General features: G+C 45.2%; 1 protein-coding gene across 1 annotated transcript in view; it reads left to right on the top strand.

Annotated features, from left to right (window-relative positions):
• Positions 1-20,770, top strand: part of SLCO3A1 (solute carrier organic anion transporter family member 3A1) — a gene marked incomplete at its 5' end in the record, with an annotated part of 111,148 nt that overhangs the window by 15,793 nt on the left and 74,585 nt on the right. Inside the window, one exon of the mRNA XM_079540987.1 lies at positions 4,484-4,949. Coding sequence (XP_079397113.1) covers positions 4,484-4,949 — 466 coding nt within the window. The remainder of the gene's footprint in view (positions 1-4,483; positions 4,950-20,770) is intronic.

The following is a 20,770-nucleotide window of genomic DNA, read 5'->3' as shown; positions in this document are numbered from 1 at the left end:
CTCCTTTGGCTCTTGGAGGAAACCTGACTTTCCCAGCTCTGTAGTGGAGACTGTGGGAGACGGTTGGCGTTTGTTTTCCTTTGGGAACTGAGTTGCCAGGCAATTATTTTACACCCTTTAGCACTGCAGACATGTCTCTTCAAGTCCAATCTCTTACCACATAACTGAGAAAATGCATTTTACATTAAAAAGAAGCCTTTAAAAAAGGCCCTTCAGGCATAAAGTCAATGTGTTTTCTATATATAACCCTGTATTATTAATACAATGAACTTATCTGTAGACTCTGTGGGTGAATATGACTTGATCATTGGAGATAGGAACAATATGATATCCATTTTCAGTGCACTATATGTGTGACTCCGTAACCGTGCCCCCAGCTTTCGATTCATTTCTTAGTGATAAAGTGGGGCAGTAGTGTGAGGCAGGTCTGCGGATTGCATTTTTCTGAGCATTAATGCAAAATAAACAGCCTATGGAGAGAACAAATGTGCTATCATTCAGAAACGCCAAGATCTATAGATGTGGGGCAGACAAGAATGATGAATGTGAGCAAATACTATTGAACTAAGGCCAGAAAGGCACAAAAGCTTCCCTGGGTTTGGTTACAGGGATGGCAATATAAATTGCTGTGGCTGAAAAAAAAAAAAAAATATTCAAGCTGATGATTGATTTCTTTTTTTTTTTTTTTTTTTTTTTTTTCCCCCTCCTTTACTGTAGGAAATCTGTCACTGTGTACAGAATGTGAGATCGCTTTCCTTTTTCAATCATAGAGAAGTGTTTCAGAGTAGACTTGGGAGGACCCTTCAGCCCAGATCCCTGTGAGTGTTGGGATGTGACTGAGGCAGACAGGAGCGTAGCCTTCCCTGGCTCTGTAAGAAGAGGAGGGAGATGAGGTCTGTGAGCTCGCAGGTAGCATGCAATGAGCTTTAATTACTTGTGGTCATTGTGTGTTAGGCTGTGTGCTCACAAAGGCGGAAGGCTGGGTTACATGATTTCTCTAGATCCCCAGCCTGGCTTTCTTCTGAGGACAATGTGCAGGTGCCCGAAGTGATGCAGGTTACAGTGGTTCAGTTAGTGTATCTTGTGCAGGCTTACCATGGAGGAGTGTGAACTTGCAAAGCAGCAGCAGCTGTTGGTATCTAGTGCCATAGCTAAACCTTAGTGCTGGGTGGGAGATGTCTTGAGTGGAAACTGTGGAGGCAGAGGATGTAGTTGGGGGGTGGAAAGGCAATTCCTGCTGCAGGAGGTGGTGGGAATGGGGCCGGCAGGCTGGTGTGTGTGCAGTGCTGCAGCACAAGGCAGATGCAGCACACCGGTGACCTGTTCAGGCCTGGGCTGTAGGGCACATGGATGTAAGGATGCACAAGCAGCGGGGATTTAGGCAAAGCAGAGCTGCTTTTAGATAGGAAACAGCAAACTCGCAGCTCCTGCTGCAGGCTTCATCCCACTGCATTTTAACAGGAGGTTGTCCACCTGAAGCCCCAGTGCTGCTCCAGCCTCTTGCATCCCTTCTGCTGAACCAGCATCCTCCTGGCGCTGCGCTCTTGAGCGCTCACCCTGCTCTCAGCACACGGCAACTCTTTCTAAATCTCACAGCCCTTTCACATGATGTCAGTATTTCACAGGGACCTGTAGTGCCTTTTGTAACATTTACATAACTCTCGGTAAATAGAGCTTGTGTCTGGGAGCTGCCATGGCTGATCTGCTGGGGAAATATGGGCAGCGCAGTGCTGTCTTCTGTTCCAGCAGTTACAAGGGCAGCAGCAGCTTCCTGCATGCAGACTGCAGCTATCAGTCAGGTTACAGCTGGGAGATGCTTGCACACAGAGAGCCGTGTTAATGTGGGGTGTAGGAGAAAGCGAAAGAATGATTTTAGCCACGGGCTAAGAGGTTGGCTTTGAATTAATGTTAGTAACATCTCTGCTATGCTAATGCCAGCATTGTAGGCAGAGTGTGTATTTAAGGTCACGGCCAATGTTAAAGCAAGGATTTGGACTGCGCTTTCTCAGCTGCTGCCACTCTGGATGTAATGCCGTTGTTGCTGGTGCTCTCTGATGCAAAATCTGCATGTTGACATTTTTCGTGTTTATTTTCCAGTCCTATTTTGGGTTTTGTTTTTTGCTCCCCCCCCCAGTCGCTGTGAGTGTTTTGGAGCCCACTCTGCTTATGCTGGTGTCAGCGCTTCACTCTCAGATGCTGCTTTCTTCTGGGTGCTTGAGGCTGACGTGTGATACATTGCTTAATAAAGGAATAAACTCCTGCCTGCTTTATCAGGACGGTTGGAGTTTGGTCTTTCTCCTCTCCTTTTTGTTTCTTCTTGGCTCTCTGTGCCTCAGTTTACATGAAATGTGTACTTAGGAGTTTCCTATATAGGTATGGCTCAGAAATGGGCAATGTGGATGTGATTTTTTGCCTCTGAGATCAGCAGCTGAACTCCATCAACTTCCTTTAAAGTGGCTGGAAGTTGTGCTTGGAATCTAGAAGCATGAAGGGGTCCCCAAAGCCTGGCTTTATGCTGCCTGCAGGATTTGCTGATGTTTGTGGCATGGGGCTGAGTGCTGGAGCCCTGCTGGTATGATGCACTGATCCTATTAGCTCACGTCTTGTGGTAAAACCAATCCATGCTGTGGGTGATAAATGGAGTGCCTGGAGGGCCAGCCTTGGGCAGCAGGATGCTGTGCACATAGCTCTGCTTTGCTGTGACTGTGTCTGTCCCTGGATGCTCAGCCGGGTCCCACGGAGGGTTGGGAACAGTGACATCTCCCTTAGATATGCACTCAGGCACTGTTTGCCAAACAGAGCGGCTGAGCTCGCTGCAGCAGGGACAGGCTGTGCTGTGCCATCATGCACAAGGTCAGCATTTTCTCCCAGTGAATCCCAGCACTGTTTCACCCAGCAGGAGCTGCACCCTGTGTTCCAGATGGAACAGCAGTCTCCTCTCTCTCAGGCACACACATACCTTCACTTGGCTTTGCTGTGGGGTAGAAGTTTTTTTGCTGTGGCGTTGCCTTCAGTCAAAGGGCTGAGATTTTAGGTTATAGTTCTCTTTGCTTTTTTTTTTTTTTTTTTTTTTTTTTCGTCCCTTGCTCAGTTCTTGGCTCCTCAATCTGAGCACTGACATAAAATAACAACTGCTTGTACAGGGCAAAGGCTGAATACTCAAAAAATCCCAAATAAATGATTCTTGTAGGCCTGACCTCTCTGGCTGAAGTCTCAGGGCTTTTGCTTATGCAGAGCAGAGGAGCTGCTCCTGCTGTCTTTCCCTCACGCTGCTGCTGGGGCTCTTTGTCCAGGCTGTGCCCTGCTCTACCCTAGCAGAGGCCAGCTGCCCCTGGAGAAGAGCTGCTGTCAGAATACTTTAAAGTCGGTCAGACTGGCTCCTTCTTCGTGAGGTTTATCAGCAAAGATTTTCAGTGCCTCCAGCGGGAGGCTATTTTTACTCTATCCAGGGGCCACCTTCTGCTGTGAGGCCTTTACAGCATGGTGTGGCTCTTTTTAACAGCAAAACTTGCCTGTTTTAGGACAACCTTAAGTGTTGTCATCTTTTGCATTCTGAAAAACAAGGTAGTCTTTTATCTAAGGGAAAAGCTTTTGGTGTTTCTGTGACACGTTCAAGATTATATTTCTTTATTTTCTTATGTAGATCAGACACTGCTTCAGACATAAGAATGCACTGAGTTTTCTCTGTTGAACAGGGGTGGCAGTAAGTGAGGTGCCCAGTATTTCCTCTTCCCTTCCCCATTGCTCAGGGCTTTGACCACTGTGTAAAACCCACGGTGCGTTTCATTGCCCCATGTAATCAAGACTGGTAGATGCCTTGAGATCACCAGATCCATCTTCCTGCCCTGTGGCAAGATCAGTTATACCTGTAGTGTTCCTAAGGGATGCTGCTCTGTGTTCTTTTCCAGTAGCCCTGCGGCCTCTCCAGGCAGTATATTTGCATACCTGACATGCCTTGCCATCAGAAAGCCACTTCCCCCTTACCCCCCTTCCAACCTTGTGTTTAATCTGAGTCAGCTTTGCTGTTGTTTCAGCTTGTCGCTTCTTATCCTGCCCCTTTTGAATACAAAGAACAGGTCATTCCTTTTTGCATCAGTCTTGAGATTGATGACTATTCCTGTGCCCCTTTTTCAAGTTAAATAGCCACCACGTTACATTTTGCCTTCTTTATAGTAGGTTTAAATCTTCTATGTAAATCTTAATTTGCTTGTCTTCTCAAAGCCATTCTGTAATTGAAGATCTCAGTCATTAACTAATCCACGAACAGTTTAAGCCATTTGATCACCGTTTTATTTAAATGCTTTAATGGAAGCCTTCTATGCCAGCCAAATTGCCTATTTGTGCATCGCTGTCTCTGACTGACTTCCTAAACTTGTGCTAGCATGCGAGCCAAGTATGTGCAAGGATTCGTAAGGCATACAGGGAGGACAGAAAGCAGTTTGCATTCCCTTTCAGTAACTGTCTCTGGATTTCTCTGTTGCAGGTGAGTGTTTTAACCACCTTGGAGCGGCGATTCAACCTCCAGAGTGCAGACGTGGGTGTCATTGCCAGCAGCTTTGAAATCGGCAACCTGGCCCTCATCCTTTTTGTGAGCTACTTCGGAGCCCGAGGACACAGACCACGCTTGATAGGATGTGGAGGGATTGTCATGGCCTTGGGTGCCCTCCTTTCCGCATTGCCTGAATTTCTGACCCACCAGTACGAATACGAATCGGGGGAAATACGCTGGGGAGCTGAAGGGAGGGATGTGTGTGCTGCCAATGGGTCCACCAGTGATGAGGGACCAGACCCGGACCTTATCTGCAGGAATCGGACTGCCACCAACATGATGTACTTGCTGCTCATTGGAGCACAGGTCCTCCTGGGCATTGGTGCTACCCCTGTCCAGCCCCTGGGAGTTTCCTACATTGACGACCACGTGAGGCGGAAAGATTCCTCTCTGTACATAGGTAAGGCTCTGTTAACTTCTCACTGGAAGTTTTTCCATGTTGGTTTTGTCCGATTTGTTTCCTGTGGAAGGGCTGCCTTCAGGTTTCTTCTCTCTGTGGTGCTGTGCTGGTGAAGGTAAGGTGGCATTGGTCTGTGTTCGAGTGATAGTAAGCAGCAGGCAAGTACCTTGATGTTTTCTTTTGTTGTAGCTATGGTAAAGATGGACAGCCATGGTAATGGAGAGTGAGTAGTTAGGAAGCTGCTGTTTGCCCAGATTGCTTTAAATTCTGATACTGGTTGTTTAAGGTTGACTGAAAAGGAGGTGCATATCTTGGTCATTTCCACCATCACGTTTTAGCAGGGGCCGTTACAGAGTAGGTGCTGTGACCCGTTGTACTCCAGTGGGGTGCCAAATAATGTGACCCATGTAATTAACAAAACAGGATGAAGAAGCTGGTGTTGTCTGCTTTGAGATATGCTGAACCAAGAGTTGAGCTCATTATTGTGATGATCACATTGCAAACGTATTCCAGATGCCTGAGATATGAAATTTGTGTTGAGTTACCCAGTGAAGCATCTCTGGTTGTCATAAAGTGCTCGCTGGTTTCAGCAGTAGAACCCACTGCAGCAGATTTAAAGTGGGTGCTGTGGGTGAAGTGGTTTACGTGGAGGGGAAAAAACAAAACCAAAAGCTTCACTAGCTTGGCTTGCCCTCCAGTCTGCAGTGCTTGTCACTAGGTAAATGGCTCCAATGCAATAAATCACAAAGTTTAAGTATGTGCTGCTGTAAATGCATTTCTTCTGTAGTTGTTAGTATTATTTCTAGGATCTAAAGCTCCATGCACTTGTGCTTTCATCCTTCTCCAGGCTTTCAGCCATCAACTGAAAGGACATTGCCATCAGTGCTCTCCTTGCTATGACATTTACCAAGCTCCCAGCCATAACTGAACACAGCTGTGGCCAAAGCTGGGCAGTCCCACTGACCTGAAGGGCTTTAGGTGTCCTGGGATAGCACAGCTACACAGCATGGCATTCCTGGATGTGTTCCTACGTGACTTAGAGGTTCTTCTACATATTCGAAGCGTGTCCATATTTTCCTGTCACTGGCTGTAAAATCTTGATATTTCTGTCCCTTTGTTGCTATTAACCTTGCTTTTGTTCTATAAGGGCTTGTGAGGGATCCACTGGACAGAGCAGGGTGATATGTAAAATACATAATACTGTACAGCCCAAAGGTGAATGATGAGACTAAAGTCACTGGGTCAGCTTTGCCAGCATTGTAAATGATGAGCTGGAATTTGCAGTGATTCTAAGGTTATCTGTTAAAAAAAAGATATGAGGAAGCAGCAACTTTCAGTCTGTTCCATGGGCGTTTTTAAGCAATGCTTCATGTCTGAGAACAGGATTAAGGAGGGTGCGTAAGAGGAAGATTAGGAAGAGTGATTCTTCTAGGTCCTTAGATACATTCATCTTGCATGCTGAAATAACTTTATTTAAATAAAGTTGGCAGATCAGCTGTGGCTGGGAAAACACTGCCAGAAGAAAATGATTTCTGCTTACTATGTGCTTCCTTCAGAAATATGCATTTAACTGTATAGGGTTCCTTTCTACAGGTAGACTGCAAAAATAAAATAAAAATTGAAATTACTGGCTTATGGGAATCCCATCTGAGTGTGTACATGTGAACTGTGGGGTGCAGAAGAGAGCATGTGTACACCCAACCTATCAGCCATGCCGGCAGTGAAGTTCAATGTCTGTCCTCTCCCAACCTATCCATCACAAGTAGGTTTTGGAATAGGGGATGATTAATTCTGACATCAAACTGCATTCAGTTGGGTTATTAAAAATACAAGCTAACAGGAAAAAATGAACAGGAGAAATATTGCTCTGTGAGTGAATATGAATGGAGAGGAAGCTGTTGGAAATGTGTGTCATTTTAGATTTGAGAATACTTGAGAAGTGGTCAGAGTTCTTATTTAAGGTGTTATTAGAGAATTATTTGCTCGGGCTTCTGTTACACTGATTATTTTTTGTTGGTGTCGTCAATGCAATTTTCAGTGGCCTTAGCAGAAAGCTGGCTGAGCAGCTTACCCACTTCATTCTCCTTTGTTTCACAGAGGAAATAACTGCAGAGTGTATACTGTCACTGTTATATTTATATCAGTTTGATTTCTCATAATAGCATGCTCACTCAGTGGGGGCTGCTCTGTGTGTGACCGGATAAAATGTTTTTTGGGTAAGTTCCCTCAGTTTAAATTAAGAGCAAATCTGGCATAGGTTGTTCCCTTAGGATAGAAACTAATTAATGACAGTGGTAATAGTCTGGCCAAGCTTTCCATCCTGGTTGGCTGCTGGTAAGAAATGATCTGATTGACCAGTGCATGTTGTCTTCAGTGTGTTGTCAAGTACGTATGGGCTGTACTGTAGCCAGGGCGAAGAAAGCAGTCTCTTACCTGACAGCTAAGTACTAGTTATTGCTCACCTACAATAAAATCCCTCTTTTGTCCCCAGGCAGTGAATTAGACACAAATAACCCCTTGCACTGAGAGTTTTTTCCTTCCCTCTGAGTTGTACTGGAGTTCAGTGGAATAACTTCAAGTGACCTCGTGTAAAGGTGTGTGACAGTGCAGGAAGACTGCTCTGTTCACTAACCAACATCTTTTTCTTTTGTATTAAGATAAACGCATGTATGCAGATGTGATGCTCAATGGATTTTAAATTGGAGCTTTACTTTCACTCGTAATGAAAGCCATAGAACAGAATATGTTTATGGCCCTGAAGTCTCAAGTTCTGCATGCTGTGTTTTCCCTGCAGGAGATGGGCAGTGCACCTCTGCTGTGCTTCCTCGGGAGGCAGAGGTTGCGCAGGCTTGTGCTCAGCCAAGGAGGTGGGGATTCGTGGAGTTTTGTAATTGGAGAGACAGAATGAAAGATTACGGAGAGATATCTCTGTGGCACGGGCTGCTGACATGTAGCTTCATGTTTCTTGAGCTAACTGTGTGTATGTTACATATTATTTTTTTTGAGGCCTGCAATGTGTTGATACCAAACTCAAACAGATCCTGTTGCTGTAGTAACCAACCCAAGGAGGGCTGTGTTGTGGTAGCTGAGGGCACTCACCAAAGGATGTTCAGAGGAAACAACGTTAGTGCTATAGCGGCGTCTGTTCCTGCTACCCTTGGGAGATATATTCCCTTCCGTGTCACCGAGTGACACATGTTTGACACAAAAGTTTGTAAAGCTGGCAATAGCAGCCAAGAGATAAGAAAATATAGGAGTTTTTGTGGCTTTATGAAGAAGGGAAAGTCTGCTTTGGTGCTGGTTTGCTTCCCTTTCTCCCGTCTGTTGTATTTAAGGTTTCAACTCGTTTTTAAAGATCAAAACAGGGTGATTCTCCCTTTGTATTTATTGGCATTTGGCATAAGTAACCACTCTGATGGGAGGAGCACCTTGCTCCTGCAGACTGTGCAGGGCTCATCATTACTGCAACTTCACTAATGTCAAAGGATTCCATCAATTTGTAGCATCGTTTGTTTTAAGGGGGGGGTAGAGGGGGAGAAGTATGTTGAGAACTACTCACTACACAGTTCCTTTTTCTACCCACTAATGACTCACTTGACATTTCCCACTTTTCTTAGTTCCTTTTCTGCTGGATCTTGCTGAGTTCTGTTGAAATCAATGAAGACTTTGTCATTAAGAGGGGGATCGGAAATGTTACAGAGCTGATATGGGGGAGAAAAAAATCTGATCTGACTGGTTGTATGGATTTGCTGCCTCTTGGATGAGTAAGAGCTTACAAGTGTTTTCTGGTCACTGGAGCACCCATGTTGCTTTCAGCACTGGCTTGCGTGCTTGGCAAGAACCAGGGTAATGCTGTGGTAGATTACTGTTATTAGCAGTCTCCTTATGCACCTTCTGGGCTTCCTGCAGCATTTAACATGTGCTGCTGAAGTTGTTGCATCTTGTCTAGAGCATGGTTACCTACAGAACAGAATGAATGGCTTCTGGAAGCTAGCATTAGATCTGAGACAATTAAAGGCTGCATTATAGAGAGGAAGTTGCTATTATTCTGTCTCCTGTTGATGGAGGAAATTGATATTGATGTTGCAAGGGAGCACTGCTGGGTTGCTTGGCACGTTGGAAGAATGCTGTGTTGGTTTTAATGTGCCAGAGATTTCCTTCAAGTTTGCCAAAGCGATCTCAGTGTTTCACTTCATGGACTCACATCCCATGTGTTGCCTTTCACAGGCTGCCCAGAGAAGCTGTGGCTGCCCTATCCCTGGAGGTGTTCAAGGCCAGGATGGATGGGGCCCTGGGCAGTCTGAGTTGGGGCCTGATTTACTGTTTGCCAACCCTGTCTGAGGCGGAGGAGTTGGAACCTGATGTTACTTGTCCCTTCCAACCCAAACCTTTCTGTGATTCCATGACTTGCAGATGTGGGAGACCTGGTGACTCAGAGGCACTAATAGGAGCATGGATCTCAAAGAAGTCCCAGGAAGGGGACTGAATGGTGAGAGTGAATGCTCCTGAGTTATTGGTGTAAGAGGCAAACTCTGTGTTCTCTGCCCACAACTGCTCAAATGGGACTAACCAGTCCCACAAAGGGAATGGGGCTGTGAGTGATCCCTGCTGGCTCTGAGCTTTGCAGTGCTGTGGGGTTATTTTGGGTTGAATGAGTGGAGACATCTCTGTTTTTGCCGTGACAATTGCAGAGAAATGCTCGCTCTCACATTTCGTGCCTTTCTTGCTTGCTTGAAGCACCAAGCTGAGAGCTGAGTTGCTGAAGAGGAAGACAAATGTGCCCTAGCTGGAATTTTGCTGTCTCCAGGGATGAATTTGTCCAATTGAAAATTCACTTATGGTAGCTTACTTCAGTCAGAGTGACAGCAAGCATTGTGTTTTGGTGATGCAAGAACTTTTTGTCTACTGACAAGAATGAGATCTGAGTGTTAGTATCTATAGCCATGTGTTAATCGCATGTTATCAGCATAAGATGCTGAAATCATCAGAGTTTGATTCCACATTGTGTGTGTGGTAACACAAAGAAGTAGTACTCAATATCTATTGGGAAACTCACATTGGCAAGCTAAGCAGTTGCTGTGAACCTCAGAACCATTCATCATCTATGTATCTGGTGTAACATACGTTAGGGTACATCAGTAAATATTTCCAAAGCAAAGAAGGAATTGGGACTTCTGATTTTAAAAACGAAAGTGAAAATATTGATCTGTGGCATTACAGAAAAAGCTGAGAGCAGAAAAACTCAACCCTCTGTAGGGCAGCTCCCATCATGGTCTAACTAATAGTCAGTATGAAACTCACTGTATTTGAAGGGCTGTAGGATGGGCAGTCAGTGACAGCACCTCTGATGGCAACGTTTCACATTTATTCTGAAGCCTGTTATCTGGAGGACGTGGTATGTGGTTCTGAGAAGCGTTGAATGTGTTGGAACTAAAAGCAGATTTTGCAGGTGATCGGGCTTGTATGCTGGAACCTGTTTTGTTCTTTACAGATCTTGATTTCTACATAATACGTACTGTGGGATGACAGTGAGCACCGAGAACCCACAGAAATGCACTGAAATGGGCATTGTTCCCATCTCTTCCCCATTCTGTAGAACTGTTTTTTCCTGCTGGGAAATTCACCTGGGTTTTCAGTAGCTTCAGATGGTTGACAGTGTAGTGGAACTGCTAATTTTGTCTGACTACTGACAACTTTCTTGTGCAAGGAATAAGTGTGTCTTGCTTAGGCTTGCACTTGCCAATTCTTTCCAGCTCTTTTTGCTGGATGATGCTTCCCTGAACTCACCCACCTACAACTCAGCAGTCAAATGCTTTCCTTACAGCTTTTCTGCTATGCTCACATTGGATCTTCACTCAGTGATGCTGTCCACCTCCATGTGGACATGTCCCCTTGTAACACACCTGTCATAACATCCTAGGAAATTAAATGGAAACATAAACAAGCGTGTAGAGAGTATTAAAGCAGTAAAAATAATCAGCTAACAGGAATAGCCTTCCCACTGCAGGCAGGCTGTTGTGAAAGGCGGTAGCAGAATGGATGTATTTGTTCAATTAAATGTATATATGCACACACCCATAAGTACTATGAGCTCCATTATTTTCCAGCAATTGTTCCAGTTCCCTTAACCTTCTGCTAATAGCTTTTTTTTGTTATGAGCTGAGCAAATAAAGCTTGGGTCCAACACAAATGAATCTGTGAGAGCATACTGAGGGTGGGAGCTGTTTCCATGTTACTCTGCCCTGTGTTCCTCACAGCTGGTTTTTTTGTTTTTTGTTTTTTGTTTTTTAGTTGATAAGGATTTTCTGATTTTGATGTCTTTGTAAAATGTCATTTTTGAGCATATTGGTTTCTCTGTCGTGTATTGAAAATGGTCATCAGCTGAGAGCCTTGTGGGGTTCAGCATTTCTGCAGCAGCCTCTTGGAAACAGTGCTGTGGGAGAGAGCTGCTTGTCATTTAAACAGCAGGCATGCAGAGGACAGTCTATATTAGCTCTTGAGTTCATAAAATTAATTAAATAGATTGGAAGGTGCTGAGCTGACCATGTCAAGAATTAACAAGCCAGCATGTCATTTTGGTGGTAGTTGTAGATGGTGCCCTTTGGGATGAAACCTGCCTCTGTCATTGGGTGATGTGATGAACTACTTTGATTTGCACTCTGAAGGGGAGAGGTTGCTGCAGGTAGGCTGGGGCTGTGATCCTGGGTGACTAGAACTAAATGAACTAGAGTTAACCACAGGAATAGCTGTGATGTGAATCAAAATCATGAGGTGGCCCAACAGATTATGTTTTCTGTGGAGATATCAGTGCAGTCCAATTAACTACAGTGTCTGATCTCCTTGGGTAGACTGACTTGGATCATGAAATCAAATGGTGGGCGCTATGCAATACAATGAAGTAAAATAATCCTTAGAATGCTTCTTAGAAACCAGTGAAAAGAGCTTGTTGAGGGGGAGTCCATCCTTGGTGCAGGGTAGAGAAGGAAGAAGGCAATGTGTGTAGCGACAAACCCCAGCCTCCCATCCAGTGGAACTGTCACCCAGCTGCTGGGATTGAACCTGCCAGACATCTGCCTCCTCCTTTTGGGAGCTGTTAGCTCTGCTGGCAGAGGCTGTTGCTGCATTGCTGTTGCTGCCAAGGTGTTTCCCCGCTGACCAACCTGTCACTTGACAGCTACATCTTCCAAACCAGCCCTGGGCCTGAGGAATGTGGGACAGATCACTAGCTCTGGCTGGCAGTGGTACAGTACAGATGTAAAAATGATGTTCTTCATTCACATATAGGGTTTGGTTCACCTTGGGAGTAAGCTTGAGACTCTTCTGACTTTTTTTTTTTTTTTTTTTTTGTGTCGAGGGAGATCTGCAGAACTATGGGCTCAGGGAAAGGATGAGTGCTTTGCACTGTGGGAAGATATCTTCCAGTCCACTGTCAGCACCATGGGAGCAGAATGCACGCAGAGCATGGCACAGTGCAGGTGCTGCAGGGGGTCATGGGGCTGCAGAAGGACTGCTTGGCTGATCCAGGTTGTTGAGGTAGAAGTTTGGCTTCAGAGACGTCACCCTGGTTTTGCTTTAAAAGACTGGGGTTTGATCTCTACGTTTCTCCTTTGAATTTTGCTATTTTGAAACACTTGAAAACTCTTTGCAGATTAATTTTTGCCAAGGTACAGCCATTTCATTAATTGTGCTGCTAATGAGATATTTGGCTGTTCCTTAGAGGAAGCCTGCTCTCATGAAGCCTCCTTTTGATTTCAAAAGTAGGGTTCTTTTGTCTGGAGTAGTCCTTCCAAATCTGGCCCTTTATTAACCAATTAAAATGTGAGGATTTAAATATTTTCTCAGATGGCTGTTAGCAGCAGGTCACGCTGTGCTTTAATACTTCTAAGCACTTGGCTGCATGAACCTCGATAACACTGACCATTGCAAGAGCCAGTACTGACCATTGCAAGGGGCAGGACCTCACCAAAGGCAGCAGATCAAAGCAATTGGGGAAATTCATGAGTTTGAACAGGAGGCAATATGGACTGAGCACCAGTTCTCTCCTCCCTGTCTGTTTCTGCTTACCTCTCTCTTTCCCTGCAGCTCTCTTCACTTTGCTAGCCTTGATGTTGGACAAAACGTTCCTGCTGTAACTGTTTGTGCAAGACACTGATGTTTCTTATTAGAGTTGAAACGAAATAATATTAAGGGGGAAAAATGACAACTGGGACAACTTTTGTGCGTTAGTCATCGCTGCAGAGACCAATTACCCTTGTGATGAAAGACCACCTGTATCTTGTTAGCCATCAGCTAACACCATATGGATGTCTTAATTCAATCATCAAAAGAGTAATACTTGTTAGAGGGAGCGTTCCCTCTGTAGCTGGGATCTGTGCAGAGGGAGACTGAAGGGGTGGAGACGTGGGAAAGGAGCTGCAAACAAGCCCTGCTGCTGCGGAGGAGGCTTGGGCATCAGTGACTGCTCAAACATCAATTAATGCCCTGCTGTCCTCAGCTGGGGGTTGCCTCAGCTTTGTATTCATGGCTTTGTGCCATAGATGCAGTTTTTTCTTTATGACAAGATGATGTCATAAAGTGACATTTAGGCACTATTTCCCACCCTTGATTTTGATACATCCTTGCAGCGTAAAGATGTTTTGCTGTTGTTCTGTGGCAGTGCATGGCAGGGGTGTTGGAACTAGGAGATCTTTGAGGCCCCTTCCAACCCAATCCGTTCCGTGATTCTGTGTCTTTGTCAATGTGCTCTGTAACGGCATAGTGTTCTGGTAACTGCACATAGTCTGCTTTGTGTGCTCTTTGAGCCTTGTGTATACAGAGAAGAGGTTCCCACAGGTTCTGGGATGAGAGGTTTTATGTGGAGGAATAACACTGCCTATTTGATCAGCTGAGGCAGATGGAGGATGCACGTTCCCACTTGGTGGATCTTGCTCTGACCAGGATGATGGCTCGTACTTGAGGATTTGCTTTTTGTTTCCCAGCTGTCACTGGATCTGGTAATATACACTGCTCATCTCTCCAAACTTTGCTTCCCTTCCTGCCTTGGTGAGAAGTACGTATCAAATGGAAGCTCTTCTGTAGCTGGATGCACCACCTTGTTGGGTGCTTAATGTCCTAAGGGTACTTGATTTACAAGCAGTCGTAAAGCCCAAACTAAGGATAGGTTAAACCAATACTCTTCTTTCAGCAGTGTGTCCAGTGTTATAAAATAAGTGATTGGAAGGGTGAGAATGGAGGTCCCTTCCAACCGAAGCGATTCTAGATTCTAGAAAGACTGGATGTTGTGTTGAGGGACATGGTTTAGTGGGAGCTATTGGTAATAGGTGAATGGTTGGACTGGATGGATGATCTTTTAGGTCTTTTCCAACCTTGGTGATTCTATGATTGCAGCCTCTGTAGGGTGCAGACAGCCCTTCCTTCTTGGTGTCAGAGGGGTTAAGAGGTCTGGCTTCTTGTCTGTTAACACCATCCTGCTCCTCCTCTGCAAGCTCCTCTTTGTTTCCAAGAGTTGTGTGATCAAAAGCTAAGGTGTCTTTGCATAGTGGAGAGTGAAGAGAAGGAGGTGGGCTTAGTAGAGCTGGGCTGTGCACTGCTCCATCCCTGCTTCCAGAAGCCTTCAGGCAGGAGTGCTCTGGTAATCCCTTGGGCTGCTGCAGAAGTGCCCTGGGGGATGCTGGATAAGGCACAGGCTGGTGCAGCTGGCAAAGACTGGGGCAGACCATCTGACTAGGTGAAAAATGTCATCCTAAATGGGTTTTGTTGATGCAGAGAATAAATTAGTTCTGCTGTCCTCTGGTATTCCAGGTCTGAGTAAACACAGGAGACTTGCTCTGTGCTTTCAAATCAGCAAGTTTGGGCTTTATTAGTCTTCGAGGGGCCGTAAATCCTTGGGAGCAGGAGGAGGCAGCAGAAGAAAGGTAGTGCAAGGTAAGGATACTCTCAAGGAAACCCATGCTGCTTGCTGGGATCTAGAAAGGCAATTTGGAATTGAATCTATGGGGCACAGGGGAGCCGTTGTTGGATGGGGCAAAGATTTGGGAAATCTGCATAAGCAAAGGCAAGGAAAAGACAGTGAGAAAGGATGAGGGAGGAGAAGCATAGTGGTGATCAGCAATGTGGTTAGATAGGAGAAGAGGGTATTGGAGCAAATAGAGTTAATTAACACAGGAGCTAAGCTGATATAGGAAAACCTGTGGTATATGCCACTTCCATTACGTCTACAGATGTCTGGGTCTTCACATCAAAAGATTCTTTAATTTCTATAGAAATTCAGTCTCTTAATTTTAATCAGTAACCATGGGAATTAGGTGTCTAAATGGAATCTGGGCTAAATGTTGCCTTTCTGGAGCATAATCCTTAGGTGATTCCCAAGAGCGTTGCCGCATGCTTCCTCCTGGGCCACGGGTTGCATGTGGTCTCTGTTTTCTTGCAAAGCAAGCTTGTTATGTGACTGAGCAGTCTGTTCTGATGCTGGGTGTGGGTGGAGGCAGGAGGAGAAACAGCAGGCCTGTTCCCAGTGAGATCCTGGTGTTTACTGAGATGCTAATCACTGCCTCCAGCCCATCCTTAGTCCTCTTCCCATGGCACACTGATGAGAAGCACTGATAGCATTTGCACTGTGTAAAAAGCTTATAAGAAAAAAAGACACTTTTGAATTTCAGGAGCACTGCTGTCTGCTGTTGTAGTTTTTGGCTGGCTTTTTTTTTTTTTTTTTTTTTTTTTTTTTTTTTTTTTTTTTTTGGAGGGATTTTTTTGAGGCTGGAGGTGGCAAAGGAAGGAAGTGCTTTGTTTTTTGGATTGTTTTTATTTTTATTTTTAATGCCCCGTATGATCACTTTATTAACTGGAAAACCTCCAACTGTGAATTAGATGGTGTTGTACAGCTACAACCTGTTCGCAACCAGGTGGCTGGGAGTGCTTGTGCTTCTGAATGGGAGCCTTCCCTCTCCCATATAGGGTTAGGGTGAAAAATAAAGATGGCATCTGCCCTTTGCTGACCCGGGGAAAGCATTGTTAATTCTCATTCTGGAGCTGTTTGTGTTTTGAGATAAATTGCAAACTTTCATGAACTGGCTGTCAGCAGCTCATCGAAAACTTGGAGTTGAGGTTCTGGGAGCAACAGGTACAGCAAAAACAACTTTGTTGTTTTTTAGTTTAACTTGTTGAGCCTATCCACTGCAAAGTTAGTTTGAGTTTGGCTATACTTTTGCATCTTACCCTGTTTGGGTGAGTGGGATTTGCCACCTTACTGTTCTATAACGCACTGTAAATCAAACTCTGCAGCAGCAATCTGCCCTTTGCCTTGTCTAGGCACTTCCCAGATGTTTCTTTACATTGTCTACCAGATTTCTATCCCATTTTCCATCATGAGGCAGAGAAATGACTTGCTGCCCCACCTAGCTTGTCAGTTGGCGAATGAGAGTGAGAATCTAGAAATAGCTTGTAGTAATCTTCCTGTCTTCTGCTTGAATGTACAGGTTTGAGTTCTGCTTCAGTTTTCTGGCGAGGAGACTTGCTAAGCAATGAGTCTATGGTTCTTGTGTCTAGTTGTGCTATTTGTTAAAGAGGCTTTTGGGATTTAATTGAAGTTGCAACCCAACTGGAAGTCCCCAGTATTCTTTGGTTTGCAATAGTCTGGGGAGATGGAGGAGCAAAGCTGAGGGTTCAGAGCTCACCACTGGAGACACTGCTCTCCAGGAATTGCTTCTGCATGAAAGGATGCTGCACTCTACCAGAGTTTTGGGTTCTGTGGAAGGTAAGTGTTTGGGGTATCCCCCCTACATGCACTTCAGATGCAGATTGCATGGGATTACTGCTGAATGACAGCCAAATCCCAGGCAGTAGTGACAGTTTAATCACACTCCTATCTCTGCTGGATTCACGTAATTAATGTAAGCCCTTTTGGATGGGCGACCTGTGATTTATCTGTTGCTGCTCTTGGATTGTGCAGGGCTCTGCATACAGCCATGATGCTCCAAACACTGATGATGATCTAAATCCCACCTGCATACAACTGGAGACTGGGTAAGTCTCCATTTACAGACCAGTAATTTGCTGCTCCCTGGAAGGGGAAAGAACAGAGAAGAAGGCCTGAGGTTAAGCCAAAATGAATGTTTCCCAGATGACTTCAAGGGAAATTAAAATGGGATTTTTATTTTAACGTAATCTCTGCAGGGAGCAAAAACATGTTTAATAAACTAGAAGTTTGTCAGTACCTTATGGTCCTGGCCCATTTCAGAGGTGATGTAGAGATCAGTGTGCAATGGATACATTAATTATGGTGCCCTTTCACATCCAGTCTGAGCTGTGCCTGTATCTTCTGCCCTTTGTGACATCTGGAATTGTGGTGAGGAGGGAGAAAGCGATTCCCAGCCCTGTGGCATCCTGCAGGCCTGTAGTCAGTAGCTGAGTTCTTCCCTCCTGTTTCCTTGTGTTTCTTGAGCAGCTGGATGTGATCTAACACCGAACAGGGCACTCTGCCTCCCTCTTCCTTCTGCTAAATAGTCAAATGTCTTTTACATTGGAACTGGGTGATCTTTAAGGTCTCTTCTAGCCTAAGCCATTCTGTGGTTCTAGGTGCTGGCTGTGTGTTTTGACAAAAGCGGTCATTCTTTCCAAGCTTTAATTATAACCTTTTTCTGTTAAATAAAATCACAAATGGAATCATTTCATATGGGGTAAAACCACTCATCAATTGCAGTGGAATTCTTCCTCAATCTTGACTGCATCCATCTGTGCAGAAGGCAGAGGTTTTCCTCAGTGTTCTCTGAAAAACAAATGCTTGTGTCCAAGCTTGAAAATTAGCATGAAAGTGACATTTAATATTTGGCCAAAAGCAAAAAAATAAAAGAGTAAAGCCTGTTATTTGCAGTGAGGTTAAAAGCAACCTCAGCTGGGCAGCTTTGCCTGCCTGGTCCGTGCAGCATTGCTGGCGTGGGAACTGGCAGTGCTCCCACTGACAGCTCGTCCTCGTCCCACTTCTCCCTCTGCCCTTGGAGGAAGCAAGAAACCCCTTGCAGGGAATACAGGGTGATGAAAGCTTTTGCTGGGAACGTGAACTCAATCACTTTGCAGGCAGTAGGTGGTCATATGTTGTCTCTGATTTGTAGTTGGTGCTTGTAATGTGCACTTATCACCCGGTCCGTTCTCGTACTCCTCGTAACAGCGAGTATGGAAGCATTTTTCCTATTGTTTTTTGCCTTGGAGCAGCTTAGAGTTAAGGGTTTGGATGCTGTACAAGTGCTGGGTGCCCTGTGAGGGACCGCAGGTTGGGATAAGTAGAAGAAACATTGAATATAACAAGAATAGCTGGAGAATATTTGTGTGTATATATAGGATGGGATGTCTGTGTTTTCAGCTGCAAGAAGCCTGGTGTTTAAGATTCATGTAGAGCATCATTTGCAACAGAATAAATATCTTGGCATATCACATTTTACACAACAGAAATGCTTCTGACTTTCCAGCCCTTGGTATCTGTAATTCGCTTGAAAGAATTGCTGACGTCTGCCCAAATGCCAATGTCTTCTCAGCCGTGTGAACTTAATATCACATCTCCAGCTTTAGTCTTTGAGCTGTGCAGCACAGCTAAATGCAAGCTGTGTTCCCAGCACTCAGGCTGACTTTTAACCCACCAACTTTTTATTTATCTTCCTCCCATGCTTGTTGAATTGCAAAGTCAACCTAATTCCATTCTGGGGCCTCTGAATGGCATGTGATTTCTGCGTGATGATGGCAAATCTCCTTTGGGCTGTTCATACCATCTGATACTGTGAACTGAACAAGGGTAGGTCAGCAAAGCAGGGCACTGGTGTTCTTTCCTTGCTCTGCTCACAGAGGCCTCTGAACACTCTAACTGTTGTGAGGGTTATGTGTGGGATGTATGATGATTGATGCTTTTTTTCACGCAGAGATTTAGCTCTTGGACACTGAAAGTAAGATGGAAAGTGTAACTTTACCGTGAGATGAGAGGGGGCTTATACCATTGGCTGTTATTTGTTCTCTCGTTCGTTTAGCCATTAAGGACATAATTTGAGCCTCTGGGTTCCTTCTGATGACTCAGGTGCCTTTTGCACAGCAGTTCACTTTATGTAGCCCCTAAGTGGGGGAAGAGCGGTGACTCTGGATTGTTTAGAAGAATTAAACACCATGTACTGGAGAAGGAGTTTGGGATTTGGTGCCAACCTCTATCGCCCTTCATCCCAGAGCCCTTTGAGTGCCAGAGGAGGGGGGCAGCGATGCTTGGTGGGATTTGGTCCTGATGCTCCATGTGTGGTTCCCCAACACTGCAAGAGGAATTGCTGCTGCTGCTGCTATCCCCTCCCTTCCCAGCTGCTCTGGTTGGTGTCAAAAGTGAGGTCTTAAAAAATGAAATTTCATCTTGGTGCAGCTATTAGCGTTACACGCTGTGGGAGAGCTCTTTAAGGAGGACAATGACCTTCATCCATGTGGAATAAGTGCTGAATAATGGAGAACTTTCGTGTTTCCTCAAAAAGAAAGTGGCTTTTTAAATCTACTGGAGATGTTCAAGACATTGAGGAGGAAAGCAAATTGCATTAGGAAATGATGGGCAGAGTTTGTATGGAAACAGAGCACCCCAGTCTGGCAGGTTGCTGCTGTTTGCAGAGGTTTCTGTGAGCTGCACCCACTTGCCCCACTTGTCCACAGTGGTACCTGGGGACCTTTGTGGGCTTGGTCCTTTGGCAGTACGTTCAGCTGTCTCCTTGCTGCCTGGGTTCTGTGTCACCAGCCCCCATTCCAGGTTTCTCTCTTTTCCTTGGGCTGATTCACATTACATGTTTCTCTGATAGCCCCTGTGATGTGTGATGTGCTTCAGCCATTCGTTTTGTGGAAAGAACTGCATCTTGAACAACTTAGTTATAGCCTGCTCTCCATCTACCCACCTTTAACTTCTTGCTTTGAGAAAGCATCACTTCTCAGGTCCTCAGAGCAAAGCTGTTGCCTCATCCGTTATCCTTTCCATCCCTTACCAGTCTTCTGGGTGTGAACTGGGCCGCCTTGTTGAAGAATGAGTTCTTATGACCTGAGCAGAGTTCCTCAGGATGGTGTTGTGCCTGAAGCATCATCAGCTAAATGATGAGAAAGCCCAGAGTGTCTGTATCATGCTGGGATGTGAGCTGGGGGAACGTGTCATTGGAGATATGAGGTTATTCTGAAGGGTCTGCATAAGGCGGTGAAGAGTCACTGAGAAGGGATGGAAACGAAAGCCTACACATGTTTCCCCCTGAAGTTTGCCAAGTTTGATTTGGGGTCCTGTATTCAAGTTTGTGGTTCTAAAGCCTCTTTCTTATGTTTTACAGCTGCTTTTTTTCTTCTCATTTAAACTGTTTTGAGGGGTAGGGCTTGTCTTTAATCTGGGAAGGAACGGAAAAGCCAACAAACTAACTACACTTACATTGCTTCTATGTGGCTTTTTGTAGCATTTGCATGCTTCTGGCAGCCTGACAAGAGAACAAACAGTTTCATCAGTGCGCGGTTATGTTGAAAGAGGTCTGAGAATACAGCAGGCTTGCTCGACAGGGGCTGAGTGGAGATATGAAAACAGGTTCTCCTTACACAAGAAAAGAAGGAGCTGGTGTTTGGGCACAGAATGAACAGCCGCAACTTGGCAAAGTAGCAACAGCTACTACGTGTTGGCAGTACTTGGGGATTAGGCAGTACACATCTCAGTGTTTCAGAGGACCTCTTCTTGGAGTATTGTTTTGCCTGGCAGTGAGGGATCTGCTGTTCCCAGCCTGGAGGGGGGTTTGGCACGTGGGTGGGACTGGTTCAAGTGGAGTAGGACAGGCAGTGCCTTAAGAGGGGTT

Source organism: Tetrao urogallus, assembly GCF_951394365.1.
Source record: "Tetrao urogallus genome assembly, chromosome: 11".
In the NCBI taxonomy this organism is placed as follows: domain Eukaryota; kingdom Metazoa; phylum Chordata; class Aves; order Galliformes; family Phasianidae; genus Tetrao; species Tetrao urogallus.
This window is presented reverse-complemented; position numbering and strand designations above follow the sequence as displayed.